Source organism: Myotis nattereri (genome assembly GCF_964212035.1).
Source record: "Myotis nattereri genome assembly, chromosome: 10".
Classification (NCBI taxonomy): domain Eukaryota; kingdom Metazoa; phylum Chordata; class Mammalia; order Chiroptera; family Vespertilionidae; genus Myotis; species Myotis nattereri.
In genome coordinates, this window is record NC_138085.1 from 40,089,240 (window position 1) to 40,106,085 (window position 16,846).

General features: G+C 46.6%; 1 protein-coding gene across 1 annotated transcript; it reads right to left on the reverse strand.

Moving 5' to 3' along the window:
- Nucleotides 1-617: 617 nt before the first annotated feature.
- On the reverse strand, nucleotides 618-16,588 carry CCT7 (chaperonin containing TCP1 subunit 7). The gene is made up of 12 exons (XM_081100906.1): nucleotides 16,430-16,588; nucleotides 9,751-9,904; nucleotides 9,012-9,118; nucleotides 7,405-7,530; nucleotides 6,755-6,807; nucleotides 6,253-6,424; nucleotides 4,604-4,768; nucleotides 3,664-3,852; nucleotides 2,968-3,065; nucleotides 2,466-2,598; nucleotides 1,785-1,991; nucleotides 618-1,004 (listed from the first exon to the last, which is right to left on the reverse strand). The coding sequence occupies exons 1-12, from the start codon at nucleotides 16,433-16,435 to the stop codon at nucleotides 783-785; spliced, it is 1,632 nt and encodes a 543-aa protein (XP_080957032.1). The 5' UTR covers nucleotides 16,436-16,588; the 3' UTR covers nucleotides 618-782.
- Between the last annotated feature and the right edge of the window lie 258 nt (nucleotides 16,589-16,846).

Below are 16,846 nucleotides of genomic sequence, written 5' to 3' on the forward strand. Positions count from 1 at the left end.
GGGCCAGACCTCAGGACTAGCACAGACAAGAGGCAGTTAGATCCTGCTTTCCATAGATCTGTGCTGGCCAATTCAAACTTATCCTGTTCAGAAGGGAGCTTAATGAGACCAGGTGGGTGCTCCTTCAGCCACCCCCTCAATGGACTGCTAAGGAGTCACTACAGTTTAAAAAGGATACGGCCTAAGACATTCCTCCAAGGCCCTCAACCTCAGGATCTTTACTGAGGGACCAAAAGACGGAACCAAAAGAATATGGAGGTAGAGGGGCAGACAAGGTCTATAACACGTTTGCTCAAACCTAGAAAATCCTGGGAGCAGTGCCTGGCGAGGCCAGGGCTAGGTAAGATAAACTTGGGAGAAAAGGAAGCGACTCCACATCTCCCAGCCACTTGTGGGACTGAGAAAGACACCAAAGTGAAACTTCAGGGCCCGGGCCGCTCAGGTGGAGCTCCCTGCAGGCAGAGTGCTGCACACTCTGCCTTAACGCGACCAGACGCTACTGAAGACAGCCCAAAGGAGGGAAGAGAATTTTTCTACCTTTTGGGTGACTGCATACAAAGCTAAAATCCAGAGCTGCAGTCAACGCATTTAAGAGTAAAACTCCTGTCCCCAAATAATTTGCAAAGTGAATTCGAAGTTTATTTAAATAGCCGCCAGTTAGAACAGGGTGGGCCAATCCCCCCCGACCCCTTTCTCATACCATTTAGCCAAGACAAGACAGGGAGAGTAAGCTTGCCCTGCAGCCAGCCTGCCAGCCCGTTAGGTGACGGGTGGGATGCCTCTCAATGGATGCGGCCACGACCTCGGCCCCGGCCAACAGCTGGGGGTGCGTCCACGGTCGAGCGAGGGTTCTTGATGGTTTCATCTACAGACACGATAAGGCACGCAGCCTCCGAGGCTGCAGTCAGGGCATTGATCCGCACCATAGCTGGCTCCCACACGAACGCCTCAAAGTTGTCAGCAATGTCCTCGTTGTTGATGTCTACCCCGTACCACACGCCCCCCTGAAAGATTGGAGAAAGAGGGGAGGTACATGGAACTGCTATGAAATTTCTTCTGGCTTCCCCTCCCTCCAAAAGTTAGGAACCCTGACTCTGAACTTGCTGGCATCGGCCTGTGGCATCACAACAGGAACCTGGAAGTCCGCCTTTTCCCAGCCCCTGCCCCTGCCCACCAACCACGCAAACCTTGGACGTGCTGAGCACATAAGAGCTCTGGCCACCTCCTAGGTATTTCCCTGTTTTGGGGAGGCCCCACCTCAGGTCGCCTGAGGATGCATGGTTCTCAAGAGGAACTCTTTCAATCCCTTGTCTCACTGTATCAGTGCACTGTTTCCATCAGTCCCCATTGGATGAGGAACTGAGACACAGAGGTAAAGCATCAAGTCAGACACAAGGCTGTCACTGAGTATTGCTGCTGTCAGAGTGCCGAGCGCTTAGAAATATTTGCTAAATAACAAATGAAGAAACGAAGTTCTCGGAGAGGTGGCAGAGCCATGGCTGGGCTGAGTGTCAGCAGGGCTCTGAGAGCTTCAGGCAGGGGCCACAGGGCTCCTCTCTTCGCACCATGAGGAGTGATCACTCTGGTAGAAGCACTAAGAAACCTGGGACCTCCAGTCCCGGCACTGTGGCTTTGCCTCTGCCCTCAGAGGAAGCACAGTTGGTACTGAGTTTAGTTTCAGCACTGTCACCTGGGCTGAACACACAGAGTTTGAATGGTGAAAGCCCACACAGAATCTAGCCCATCCCTCCAAATGCCTGGACCCCAAGGAGAGGAGCACCCACCTGGGCATGCCGAGCCCGCAGCTTGTTGAGGATGTTTGTGGCATCGAAGCCAGCATTGTCACACAGCTGGCGGGGGATGATTTCCAAGGCCTTGGCGTAGGCTCCAATCAGCAGCTGCTGCTTTCCAGGAATGGTCCTGGAGTAGTCCCGCAGGTACTTGGAGAGCTCCATTTCAATGGCCCCGCCACCAGCCACCACTGAATCGTTCTGTAGAGACCAGACCCATCTCTCAACACCAGTGGTCCCCCCCTGGTCCAAGCTCCAGCCACAGGAAAGTTGGGCCACTCAGCCAGTAGGTCCCCCAGCCCAGAGAGTGGTCCCTCATTATTTCCTCCTCCCAAGCCCCAGGAAGCCCAAACATGGCCCTTGTCTAGCACATCCCCACATCCACCAGGGAACTTTATGGTTTTTGACCATCTTCAAGGTCACCTGCAGCTTGAGGACACTGGCATATCCCGGGAATGGCTGACTGCCTCAGCCCCTCAGTCTGCTCACAAGACCAAGTCTTAGCCTTTAAGGCAGCAGGACCTCTTTTGAGAGACCGAGGCTATTTCTCTATGATTTGTGAGGCAAGTCAGGGCCCGAGTTCCACCCAGGCAAGGGGTCACCACACAAATGCAGGCTCTCACTGGCTTGGGAGGGAGAATGGGCTGTGCAGGCAGAAAGCTACCAGCCCAGTACCTTGATGGCCCTCCTAACAATCATGATGGCGTCGTGCAGGGATCGCTCTGTCTCCTCCATAAACTGCTCAGCGCCACCGCGGAGGATGATGGTGCACGTCTTAGCTTTGGGGCAGCCAGTGAAGATATTGTACCTACATAAGGGTCAAATCGTACACACACGTGAGCTCCCGTCTGCTGCCAGCCTGCTGTGTTCTGGCCTCACCAAACCCTCCCAACACTCAGCAGCTGCACTTTCGTTTCTCACTAAGGTTCCCCAAACCCACCTTTAGAAGACACCTTCTTAGGAAGGTCTGGGCTATACCAATGGGACATAAAAGATTATGGAGTCAAACTTTAGACCCAATGCAATCGTCTCTCCCCAAACACTCTACATTTGGGCTCTTTGTGCCCCAAAAGGTAAGACTCAACAAGAGTAGCACATGCTGTTTCCCACACCCAAAGGATGGTGTGGGAAGGAGGCCAGACTCAGGCAAGTCTCGCGGCTCTGCCAAGATGCTCACCTCTCGCCTCCAATCTGAGTTTCTTCAAAGACCTGGCAGTGGCCCAACACATCTGCTGTCAGAGCATTCACACTGGTCTGGATGGAGCCTCCACAGGCCTGGGGAGCACAAAGAAGGCAACATCATCCAGCAGCGAAGGCTCACACCAGGCCAACAAACTTCCTGCCGCCCGGTCTCAAAGCCAGTTCCCATGCTGGACTCTGCCATGGTGCCCACAGCCCTGTGCACTGGATAACCCACCTCACCCTTGACCTCGATGACCCTCATCCCTCTGAAAGAAGAAAACAAAATAGAACTAAGGGCAAACAGGCCTAGTTAAAAGGAGATGGGGACCCTTTGGCTCACTTGAGAGCCCTCCCCAAACTAGGATGCTTTGGGCCCAGCAGTGAAGTGAGGACCGATGTTGACTTAAGGCGACTTTGATGAGACACTGGAGAAGGAAGGAAACCTGGCTGGAAGCATCAATACTTGAGTGTATTCAGCTAATCACAGCATGAGTGCTGGGTTCCCTGACTTGTTTTGGTGAGGTAACTTTTATATCTGAGCACATGCACACTGGCAGTGAAGTGCTCCAAGGCAAAAAGAGTTAAGAAGACAGGCCAGGATTGACACACCAACCTAACTGTGCACCCCTGCCCACCAGAGGTAAGTGAAAACCCCTCCAGGCCACGAAGCAGCCGGTGAACAGTGCGTTACCATCATCGTCCTCTTCAGATCCTCCTCTGGCACTCGGCCAGCACAGAACATGTCCCTGTCGGCAAAGTACTGGGTGGCCACATCCCCAATAGGGAGTTTGGACAAGACGACTTTGGCTCCGGAAAAATGGATCTTCTCTAACTTGTCATACAGAATGTTCCACTCAGCATCGACAATTGCCTGATAATCCTGAAGAGACCCAGAAAAGGATGAGGATGCTTTGGAGGTCAGCATATAAAGTGGGCTAAAATGTATCTCCCATGATAAAAGTGTGCTTTTGGGAATTAACAGGGATAAACAGAATAGCTCTTCACAGTCCAAGTAAACAAGGACCCTGTAAGGTAACTCAGGGAACCTAAAACTTTCAAACACAAAAGCAGGAAGTAACCCCAGGACTAGAAGCTACTGCAGAGCTGGCAATGCCAAGGGGTGAGAAAGAGTTCAGTGCCTCCTTTGAGGCACTCACCCATGGAGTTCCCAAGGATGAGACCCCTCCCCCCAAAGGCCGTTCTGTGTTGGGGACACATTCCCCAGAGTACCTGCTTATAGTGGGTAACAACGCTACTCCAGAGACAGCCTTGGTTATATCAATGATGGGAGCACACCTGTCCCTGCAGCGTGGGACCCAGTCTAAAAGGGGAGGAGCCCACATCTGCCCAAACCAAAGGAATCAAAATACTAGGCTCATTGTATAGGTAGAGAGACCCTGCCAGCCCCTTCTCGGGGCCAGAGGATAATATTTCAACAGGTCTGTCCTCTCCCAATCTCCTCCAGCCCAGGTCACTCAGAGAGTACAGGCCCCGCATTTAGACATCCATGTTTAGGGTGACAGGAGGATAAAGGGATCCACAGAAGCTTGGAAAACAGACAACCACAAGAGCCAAGGCTTTGGCCCAGACAGTTGCCCATTTCCACTCCACTGCCAGCTGGTGGGGCCTACCTTAACGGTATGGACTCTGACTTCAGCATTATCTTTCTCAGCTTTCAGTTCGAGCTCCACATTTAAAAGGGCAATCTTTGGGTTGTGGTACTTTTTGGGTTGCATTTCAAACCCAGCATAAGAGAAAGTCTTCTTGAATGCAACACCAGCTACCAGCTGGGACTCCTATTCAAAAAAAATAAACAGTTCAAAAGTTCAGTAATGGAATAAAATGAAAGCAAGCTGGTGGTGTGTTGGACCACACATGTCCATTCCTGTGAATCTGAGTTAACCATGTCTTTATTTCACTGTTGTAACAAAACCTTTCCATTTGTCCCTTCAGTATAAGGAAAATAAGAAGCTAAGCATGGTAAAGGCTTGTTCAGGCTGTTTTCTAAGACTGGCCTTCAAAGAAGTGCCAAGAGATAGTGCTTAAAGCATTTACCTACATGCCAGGAAAGGAGCCAGCCATTTATGAATAAGGTATAGGCTGCCCAATGCCTTCTTCCCCTTCAATCCCAACTACTAACCCCCTGGTCATCTCCTACTGCACACACCTACACATACCCCTCCCTACCTATACCACATACACACACACACACACACACACACACACACATTCATCTGCTACAGCCTAGATGCGTCCTCTGCCCAGGAGATGAAGCCAAAAGATCATAAGGGTAGGAAATTTCCTGCACAGTTCCCAGGCCATCATTGTAGCTTCCCACATCTCAATCCCTCAAAACATGAACTTCTACCTCTTTTCAATAACAGAGCTTCCTGTGGGCTGAAGTTAATATCAGGGCATAAGAAGCATGTTGCACCTGGGATTGACTTTGGCACTATAAGGAGACTTAGATTCATATCTCAGATCTCTCTCTTTTTTTTTACTACTAAATGACCAAGTCTGTGCTAACCTACCATCTTGACCTACAATACTGTAGCCTGTCAGTGAACAGACTCCCATGTTATTCAAACCCACAGCCTCCTAAAGAGGGTGAGACTTGAGCTGAATCAAGATGACAGCAGAATTAGTCAAATGGGAGACAAGCAATCAGTGTCTCTTTCACGTCAATGTTTCTCCCTCACTCTTTCTCTCTCCCTCATCCCTTCCTTCCACTCTCTAAAAATCAATGGAAAAAATATCCGCAGGTGAGGATAAAAAAAAAAAAGAAAAAAAAAAGCAATATTTACACGTTTATAGAAACACAGATTATTCTGGAAGGACACACACTTAATAGTGGCAGAATCCAGGGCAGGAATGGTATAGGGAACATTTATTTTTTCCTCAGGTCCTTTAATACAGTTTGAACTATGTATCATCTATTCAAAATGGATGAATAAAAGAAGGAAGAGCATGGCTCTATCACTCAGAGAAGAATGAACTGTACTGCTCAGACTCATTCATTGAGAGGGTCAGAGATAGCCCTCCTCCCTCCCCCACATCAACACTGAGATTCGGAAACTCAGTCAGTTCAATCCACATTCTTCTGCTGACAAGTAAATATAGGTCCAAAGAGGTTATAGAATATATCTAGTCACAGCCTGCCATGGCAGTGTGGAGAATACAGCCCAAAGCTGCCTGTCATGTGCGCTCTCCTCCGACATGAAACTGTCTGAAGGGTCCATGTGAAAGCAGGAGCCTCCTGGGGAGGCCACAGCAGACTTACCTCTAGGGCTCCACCTTGCACCTTCTTGATGCCAATCATTTTAAGCTGCAGCAAATCATCGAGCATCATTACTGCATCCACCACCATCTTCGCGAAGAAGGCTTTCTGCTGGGAGATCAACTTGGAGCTCAGAGCAGTCACGGCACACTTCTCCAGCAGCCTCCTCTGCTCCCTGGGATATAAGGGTGGGACCTGCATCAGGCCTTGAAAGCCTCTCTTGTCTGATTCTACTGCAATGTGGGGGTGGTTGTCACTAAAATCAGCCCTCACCAACCTCTTCTGTATCTTTAGGGCATATTATCAGTGACAGATGGTGACTGCAGACAAAGACCACATGTGGACAGCTTTTAAACTATAGTCTACCAGCCTCTTTCGAGCAATGTGGGCTGGGGCACAGCCAAGGTCTAGCAAGAGCCAAATAGCCCCGGGGCCCACATAGGGATCACAACCTGCTTCTGCATCCCATTTGGCCATAGAGAGTCAAGTCCCACCACAAACTTACACTTTATTTTCCTTCTTCACAGTCACGGCAATCTCTTTGATCTTGTTAACTGCCTGCCAAGAACAGAAGCTGAGTGAGCCTCTCATGCTACAAACTGGAGAAGAGGACGCCAACCTCTCTTGCTAGTCCCTAATCTGTTTACTCCCAAATCTCAAGCATTTCTACACTACAGTTGAAACAACGTTTTTATGTTGCAGTTGCCCAGAAAATATAAATCTTTATAGTTTAGAAAACTCCCATAGCCTGAAATGTAGAATAGCTATAGTGCTGAAGAATCGTAAGAATATGCCCAGGATTCAGCTCTGGATATGCGGGTAACACACTAAAACAAATGAGTGCAAACAAGCTATGACACTAGATCAAGCCAAACCTTCTGGCTCATGAAAAACATCTACAAAATGTTTAGCACTTTATATATTAATTAGATGTTAAATAGCTCTCACTTACTGGAGCCTACAACATATCTACATCAGACTCTATCAAATATCTAATCAATAGCTACTGAATGGTAGGGCTGAGGTTCCTAGGGAGAATACAGAAAATGTCCAAGGAACTTTTCCCAGTCTTCTCTACCCCCCAGTACAGGTATTATCCTAAGAGAAATATGAAGGTGCCCAGGCACAAGGCCAAGTTAGCCGGTACTCCCATACCAACTGGGTGGCGGTTCGGAAAGCTCGGATGATGATCTGGGGGTGCAAGCCTTCCTCCACATAGGGTTTCACCTGCTTCAGAAACTCTGCAGCCAGCAGGGTCACGGAGGTGGTGCCATCACCGACCTGGAAGAGGATGACAGGAAATTCATGTTTTCTCATGTTCAGGGATAAAGCCCCAACTCCATTTTCAGGCAATCTACCCACTTCAACTGGGCACTGTTTAAATGAGTGTGGAGCTTTAATTTGGAAGCACAGGGGTTTGCTATAAATAGAAGGTGATGGTATTTAGGTGTCCATCCCATCAAATGGTCCTTAGCTACAAAATTAATTCCCCAGCCAGGCCCATTCCCCAAAGAAGACTAATTTGGATAATTAAGTTTCCTTGGGATAGGAAATCATATATGCAAATTATCTGATTATTTATTTATTACATATAAGGCACTATAATAAGTAATACAATCTAGTCATGCTTGTAATAACAATGCTTATATGTCACAAATAACCATGGTAGCAATTGGCATGACATATATATTCTTTAAGGAGTACAAAGTACTACAGGAGTTTACAAAAAAGATATTTTCCAGCCAAATCCCACTAAAACAGCGGTTCTCAACCTGGGGGTCGAACGACCCTTTTACAGGGGTCGCCTAAGACCATCGGAAAACACATATATAATTACATGTTGTTTTTGTGATTAATCACTATGCTTTAATTATGTTCAATTTGCAACAATGAAATTGGGGGTCACCACAACATGAGGAACTGTATTAAAGGGTCGCGGCGTTAGGACGGTTGAGAACCACTGCACTAAAACAAACCTCCCAGGACCAGCCAAAACCCTTTATATGTTAAACACTATTTGGAATAAGCAGACTACATGACATTTTCTATGATGACATCTAAATCCTATTTTTAATGAGGGAGAATAAGAGCTCACAAGAAAACTGGCCAACCTCTGATTTAGAAAAATTTTATGCGAAACTTATTTATATCTATTGTGTAATGTAAATAATTCTCAAGGGGAAAGAGAGTCACTACAGCAAAGGGTCTAAGCTGCCAAATTCTTGGCCAGAAGATATTATTCACTGGCTGAAGACATTAACAGGTCAAATTCAGACTCTTCTCACTTTAATTTTTAAAATGCCATACTATTTTATAGGCTACTGGGTCCTAATAAACCTTTTCACATAACTTCAGAACATAATACAAACCTGCCTTTCAACACTTATTATCAAGACTCCAGTATTAGAAATGGTCTCTGTTAAAATGATGAATTTTGTTATGTATATTTTATTCCCATAAAAAAGGGGGGGGGAGGGGGAATGCCAGAAACCTTAGAGTTTCCAGTCCTATCTTATAAGGTTAAATTATTTACCTAGCACCTCCTATGAATGACAGCATAGGTCCTAAGATCTCAGGTACAAGCAGTGGAACGGTACAAATTTTAAAAGATTATTAATTTCTAGATATTTTTACAAGAATGTATTACTTTTGAAATTATAATTTTAGATATAAATTAAAAAACATTTAGAGAGAGGAGAGTGAAGGAGCAAGCAGGCATGTGTTTCCACCTCCATTTAAAGTTATCTGCTTGATTTTCTTACCTCAGCATCTTGGGATTTGGCAATGTCCACTAAAGTCTTTGCTGCAGGATGGACAACGTCAAGGAGTTTCAGAATTGTGGCCCCATCATTAGAAATTGTGGCTTTTCCTTCAAAGAACACACAAAGTGAAAATTCAAAGACCCTTTCTTAAAAGGTCTTCTGGTTGGACCTGGAGCCCATGCACCCTTTATTAGGATGGGGCAGAGGGCACCATGGTGCACATAAGCTCATCTTTTTATAGAGAGTTCTGTGCACAAAAGGCCCCCCACCTAAAGTCACTAGTCTGCTAAACTTTCCTGCATGGCGATTTTCCGAAGACTCTGAGCACCCACTTTTCTTTGAGCAGCATCTGGCACGCCTCAAATGGATGTGCAAAATATGTTTTAAATGACAATGAGTAATCATTTAGATATTCTTAACCAAGTTAATACCCTGGTATCTCACGTCAATTAATGCACTAAAACATAAAAGGGAACTTGCCCTTTGTCTTGGCACCATGATACCATGGGAGGGATCACATGTTTCTAGGTTGTATCTCTCGACAAGGCAACAGTCTTCTGAGCCCAGCTTCTCCCATATATCCCCACAGGTCAGCATTCAGGACTATGGATGTATGAAGGGGAGCCACTTCGTAGTGAGCAAGCCTTCAGAGATCTGAAGCAGTAAGTGTTCTGATGCCAACCTCTGCTAGCCCCAGCACTCCCCAGAAGCCTTGTCCTGCAGGAGCCTGCAGACGTACCTCGGCCATCCACAAGGAGCTTGTCCATGCCACGGGGGCCCAGGGTGGTTCTTATGGCTTCAGCAATCACCTGGCAGGCACTGATGTTACTGACAAGCTGGGGGATGCCTTGGGAGCTATCAGTCCCCTCTTTCAACAGGATAACTGGTGTGGGCTAGAAAAGAAAGCAATTGACTGCTTTTAAAAATCATCTGTTACAATGAGTCATAAGGAGAGAAGGGCGAGGGAAAATGCTCCCATCTCCCCCATGACTGAAATATCTTTGAAAATCACATTCCCCCACGGTCCACGACATCAACCCCCTAAACAGCCTCTATCTCCAGAGACATGGCCAAGACCACAGCACACCTGGTAGGTGTGCTAGAAAATGGTTTGAGAAGAACAGATTTTGTTTAACTCAAATAGAGATGTGTTCTCCAGTGCCCAGCTAAATGAGCATAGCCTTTTCAACTTCTGACCCCATTCTGTTCTGAAGAATTAGGGCACGGCACAGGAGGAAGCAGCAGGCCACGCTCGGCATTCACCCTCCAGCTAAACATCCACTTATCTGCATTACAGCTTAATCCTAGAGAGGTAGATGGGGCACTGATGCAAAACTGAGGTGTCAATAGCTTCAGGAGTTGTCCTGGAGATGCCCAGGCAGGCAGCTTTACCAATGTTTAGCTGGAGTGTAGGAAAGCAGTCAGGCAGAGAAGCAAATAGCACCTTTGTCTGCCTCACAAAGTGACAACAAATCTAATTCACACAGCAACGTTTCCATTTCTCATGCTGGCTCCATAGAGCTTCCTGTGACTCATCTCCAATCAGATACTCCAAAGAAGTTTTTCTCTTTCTACTTTGCAATGGCCTCTAAAACAGTCACTATCTCTAGAGGTTTAATTTGCAGACCTGCTTTAGAAACTCTGGAAGTCAGGGATACTTATTTTAAAGGGCTTGCTTAAATACCTCTGCGCCACTGATCATTAGCACAGACAGTAATCTCTCAGTTTAGCAAACCAGAGTTCCCTGTCCCTGCATCCAAGCTTGACATGTAACGCTGAGTTCATGAACCAGACCCAGTCTTCCCAGTGACTGTGACTAATTATGTGTTTGTATGAAACAATATATTAAGGGTAAATATTGTTCAAAATCTTTGTTATATGCGTGCTATTAGGCTATGCTTTAAACTTTAGTTATGGAGCGCAATATAAAGTTTGAAAGCTTTTGCCCACATCCACCCCTAGGGGTACTTCAGGTGTCTGAGGGGGGAGGCACAGGCAAGTAAGGACTGTCTCACCCTAACAATAAGGGGTCAGGAATTCACACACCACAAAGGCTAGTGACTCATGAGGATTCCATCACCATATTAACAGGACAACTGCTTAAGAAGTTCCAGTCCTTTGACCAGTGCAGCTGGAGAGTAGTGAATGAGGCTGACGAGGCAGGAGGAAACAGACCACATACTCATTTGTAGACTGTGTTAAGGAGCTTAAATTTTGCTCCTACAAAGGGGAGCCCTGGGAAGACTTGCAGCAGAGGACTGGCATAACCTGATTTACATTTTTTTAAAAAATCACTAGGAAATAGTTAAGAAGAGGCAAGATATAAAATGTAAATGCATAAAGGAGCCGGAAAGATGCCCAACAAACTCTAAAGAGAAAGAGAGTGTTAGTAAAGAGGGTTTTGACACTGAGTTGTATATTTGCTGTTCTGTTTCTTTTCTCTAATGAGCTTATCACACATCATTATTATTATTTTTATTTTTAAAAAAGAATGCTTATTAGATAACCCCATACATCTGGGACCAGGCATAGGGTGGAGGGAAAGTTCCTTCCTTTTCATGGTAGTGTCCCAAGTCTCACCTCAAGAAATGGTTTCTCTATACTCAGCATTCTTTTGGGCCCTTGCACCTTCTGTAAGGAAAGAAGTATCTCCTGGAAACCCCACCTTCTCCCAGTCCCGGCTAATTATTCCTCATGGCAGCCTCAAATCTTCTCTGGTCCACCTCTGCCTCAGATGAAGTCGTAACTTTAAATAAAAAACCAACTTGAGTCTCAACTCCCTTCCTATTGCCTTCAACAGATTCTTCTAAGCCCCCAACAAGTTAACTTATCAAACACATTTGTGGACCCTTTCTCACCTCCACCTCCAAATTGTACCCCCATCTACAAGAGCCACCTGCCACTTGTACCAATACTACTTTCTTAAACATCAGGCCAGGAATTCTTCAAGCCCCAATTCTTCCAGGAAGTTTTCTCGACAGCTAATGGGAGTCCTCAACAGGGGAGCCCCTAACTCTGCCTCTGCTTCTTCTTGTGCGCAGCTTTTATACTGCCATCCTTTCTTAAAATATGAGCTTCCCAAAGGTAAGAGCTATAACAATCTCAATTTGTAGTGCGCCTAGGTTTGGCCACATATGGAATGATATTCAGCAGCTTTTGGTACTGAAAATTCAACCGTTAAATACACATGCTCAAAAGTGCTTGACTCTCACAGCCAGTTGGCCTGGAGGTCAAATCCCCCCAGTATTAACTACAATAATCAAGGCTTAATTACAACAAGACTGCGCAAAAGGACCACTAGGGGGTGCACCAAGAAAGCATAAAAAAATGCGGAGACAAAGAAACAGGACAAAATTGTCAATGGAAGATATAGAGTTCAGAACCACACTTTTAAGGTCTCTCAAGAACTGTCTAGAAGCCAACGATAAACTTAATGAGATCTACAAGAAGTCTAATGAGACCCTCGATGTTATGATAAAGAACCAACTAGAAGTTAAGCATACACTGACTGGAATAAAGAATACTATACAGACTCCCAACAGCAGACCAGAGGAGCGCAAGAATCAAGTCAAAGATTTGAAATGCGAAGAAGCAAAAAACACCCAACCGGAAAAGCAAAATGAAAAAAGAATCCGAAAATACGAAGATAGTGTAAGGAGCCTCTGGGACAGCTTCAAGCGTACCAACATCAGAATTATAGGGGTGCCAGAAGATGAGAGAGACCAAGATATTAAAAACCTATTTGAAGAAATAATGACAGAAAACTTCCCCCACCTGGTGAAAGAAATGGACTTACAGGTCCAAGAAGCGCGGAGAACCCCAAACAAAAGGAATCCAAAGAGGATCACACCAAGACACACCATCATTAAAATGCCAAGAGCAAAAGATAAAGAGAGAATCTTAAAAACAGCAAGAGAAAGAAACTCAGTTACCTACAAGGGAATACCCATACGACTGTCAGCTGATTTCTCAACAGAAACTTTGCAGGCCAGAAGGGAGTGGCAAGAAATATTCAAAGTGATGAATACCAAGAACCTACAACCAAGATCACTTTATCCAGCAAAGCTATCATTCAGAATTGAAGGTCAGATAAAGAGCTTCACAGATAAGGAAAAGCTAAAGGAGTTCATCACCACCAAACCAGGATTATATGAAATGCTGAAAGGTATCCTTTAAGAGGAAGAGGAAGAAAAAGGTAAAGATACAAATTATGAACAACAAATATGCATCTATCAACAAGTGAATCTAAGAATCAAGTGAATAAATAATCTGATGAACAGAATGAACTGTTGATTATAATAGAATCAGGGACATAGAAAGGGAATGGACTATTCTTGGGGGGGAAAGGGGTGTGGGAGATGCGGGAAGAGACTGGACAAAAATCGTGCACCTATGGATGAGGACAGTGGGTGGGGAGTGAGGGCCGAGAGTGGGGCGGGAACTGGGAGGAGGGGAGTTATGGAGGGGGGGGAAAGAGGAACAAATGTAATAATCTGAACAATAAAGATTTAATTAAAAGAAATAAAAAAAAAATAATAAAGATCCCTAAGCTCTTTAAAAAAAAAAAAAAAGTGCTTGAAGTAAGGATGAAGTAAGATACACTGGCTTCTTATTTTTGGGAAAGAATTGGCAGTGTGCTGGCATTGCATTCACTGAGAATTCTTCAGTACAAAGCAAGAAGGGCTGGAAAGGAGCTGGCCATTGCCCCCAAGTGCCCCAGGTTTGCAGGCCCTAGAGAATGACAGGCTGGGTAGAGATCCTGTGGGGAGGGAAAGGTGGCAGAGCTAGACTGAGCCAATCAGGTCAAGAGGATGGGTCCTCTTCCATCATTTCCCCAGGGGCAGGCACTGCTATGGAAAGCCCTGCTCTGTCCCCAGGTTACTTTTTGAAATAAGATATTTCATCTCAGGAATACATATTATATCTTTGGAAAGACACAAATTTTCTTACAGCAATTTATTATTTTTTTCATCCTTACCTGAGGACATGTTTTATTGGTTTTTATTTTTTTAATATATATATTTTTTGTTGATTTCAGAAAGGGAGAGGGAAAGATAGAAACATCAATGATGAGAATCATTGGCTGTCTCCTGCACTCTCTACACTAGGGATTGAGCCCACAAACCTGGCATGTGCCCTGACTGGGAATTGAACTGTTACCTCCTGGTTCATAGGCTGACGCTTGACCACTGAGCTATGTTGGCCGGGCTTACTGATTCTTAGAGAGAGAAACATTGATGGGTTGCCTCCTGTATGTGCCCCTATTGGGGATCCAACCCATAACCTTTTGGTGTATAGGACAAAACTCCAATTAATTGAGCCACCTGGCCAGGGCTGTCCCCAAGTTACTTTTTAATCTCACTCATTTTTATTCAAGTAGAGAAATAATTGCAGAATCCAGTGATCTGCCAAGGGTATCATGGAAGGAATGGTAATTTCAGCTTAATAATCTTCCTGTTCATCCTTCTTAAAAATTATTAAGCATGATGTTCTACAAAACCACAACAGGCCTTTATATTCCAAAGCTTACAGTGGTCAACACCAAAGACAAGAATAATACTTTCTATCCAAGATATACCAAGGTTTCAGGGGACCCTTTCACCTCCCTTCTTAGCAGAGAAGGCTTCTAGAATATCAAGGACTAATCCGATGACAGCAAGGAGGATTTTTGGTGACGGAAGTTTCCCATTCACATAAGCAGCCAATATAGGAGGGAAACAGAAAAACCCACTGTGGTGGTCTGGAGCCCGTTGTAGGTTTTTACCACTAGACAAAACTTGGTTTTGATCCAACTCATGGTGGCCTTGGCAGGAAGATGGGTTACAGGGAGAAGCAAGCAAGCAACCACCGAGCAGAATAGCTAACACTTGCTGAGTGCTTTTACTACATGCTGGACACGTTGTACGGGTTAATTTAACCCCCTCTAACAGGCTGAGGGCCAGAAATTTAATAACATGCTCAAAATCAAAGTCACACAGCTAGCAAGTGGCAGAGCTGAGTTACAAGCCTAGGCCTTCGGCGTGGTGGGAGCCCTTACTCTCCGCTGCCCTCGTGCGCTGCCCTGCATTAGGAGATGCAGACGCCTTCAGGGATCAGTGATGCTGAAGAGGGACTGAAAACAGGCGATGCTGGAGGCATGAAGGGGAGAGGGGAACGGATGATACCAGGTTCCTTCTAGCTTGGATTCATGGGGCATTTGGTAGCAGAATGAACACCTCCTAGGTGTCAGTTTGACATCTAACAGGACAGGGAGAAGGTGCAGGAACAGGGGAAAAAAACAAGAACTGACTCCGAGGGGGAGGCCAAAACGAGTGAACTGCCAAGGGCATAGAGAGCGGCCTCTCAGTCATGGCTTTGCCTCAAACACCTCCTCGGTGTGAGGTGGGTAACGGAACTACCAGGGACACTTTGAAAAGTGTATGATTGTCAAACCCCTGGGCTGTACACCTGAAACGAGTACAAAATAATATTGAATGTAAACTATAATTGAAAAGCAAAATGAAAGAAACCCCAAAGAAAATCCACACATATAAACCAAAGAAAAACACCGCCTTAAAAGCTGGCCCTGTTCAACAGCGATTCAAGAGGTGTCTCCGAGGGTTAGGGCCGGTGAAAAGTACCTGCAACTGTGAAGGGAAGGGGATGCCCTGTGTGGAGCCCAGGACTTACCAACGCCCTGCATCTAGGAAAAGCGGCCCCTCGTTAGGTGGCCAACTGGAGAACTCGGGTCTAATGCCAAGTCCGGAGGCGCAGGCAGGGTCGGAGACAGAGCGGAATCTTCCTACCTCTGATGCAGCATCGCCATCTGCCCTGCCCATTCTCCTGGCTGAGAAGTGTGCACCCCAACAACCAGCGGGGCACATTCACTAGGCACTAAACATGTGTTTAATGAGCGAACGAGTGAATGTACGAGCAGAGGTCGGCTGCCATTTATGCACCAACAGGCGGGTGGGGTACAATGAGACCATCGTTGAGACCGTGCGCTCTGCCCATTCTAGGAAGCACACCTTCTTCACACCCGCATTTCCTAAGGCAGCCGGGGCTTCCAGATCTGGCCACCGACTGCTTATGTATGTTCAACCCGTAATAGTTTAACACAGGTCCCGACTGTGGGGGGCTCCAAAAGCCAGGTTCCCGACGCGAGTCCGCTGCCCTGAAGCACCCTGGGACTTGTAGTCCCCACCCGGTCGACCACAGCCTCCCCTCAATACTCGCCAAGGGCCCTGGCTCCGTGCGTGGGCCCAGCCAGGCCGCGGCGGGCCGGGGTCGCCCCTAGACAGGAGATGGGGCGGGGGGAGGGCAGGATCAGCAGGCAGAGGAGAGCCCTACGGGTCGGGTGCCGGCCAGGCGGCGCCAGCCATGGGCCAGATGGCGGCTGAAGACGGCGGATGGCGAAGGATACGGGAGACACCACTCACCATCATTTTGGAAGCGTCCTCTGTGGCCCGCTACTCCTCTCCTTAGCTCTGCCTCCGGGCCGCCCAGCAACCCCACAATGCCCTGCGCCAGATAAGTCCCCAGAAGGTTCGACCAGCGTTAAACCGGTAGAGGAAGGGGACGGGTCACTTCCGTTACTCTATGGTTCGCTACCAGAGAGCCGGTGTGGCTAGAAGGGCTAGAGGCGGAGCCTCGGAGGGCGCTCTGGCAAGAAACTTTGGTTATGGAAGATTCGCCAAATTTTGGTCGTGTCCTTTTTTTTCCCCCTGAGCATGAAAGATCCTTGCTTGGCCCGCGACACCTACTATCCTTAATTCCATCTTATCTCCTCGCCCTGGACGCCAGACCAAGGAATGAAATAAATGCAAACATTTATTGAACGCTGACTGTGGAGCAAG

Bases quoted from the DNA above. Each gene is read 5' to 3' on its own strand.
- CCT7 (XM_081100906.1), bottom strand. The intron at 9,119-9,750 runs GTACGTCTGCAG...TGTTCTTTGAAG, and splicing joins GCTCCTTGTGGATGGCCGAG to GAAAAGCCACAATTTCTAAT. The intron at 2,599-2,967 runs GTGAGCATCTTG...ACCCTTATGTAG, and splicing joins ACTCAGATTGGAGGCGAGAG to GTACAATATCTTCACTGGCT.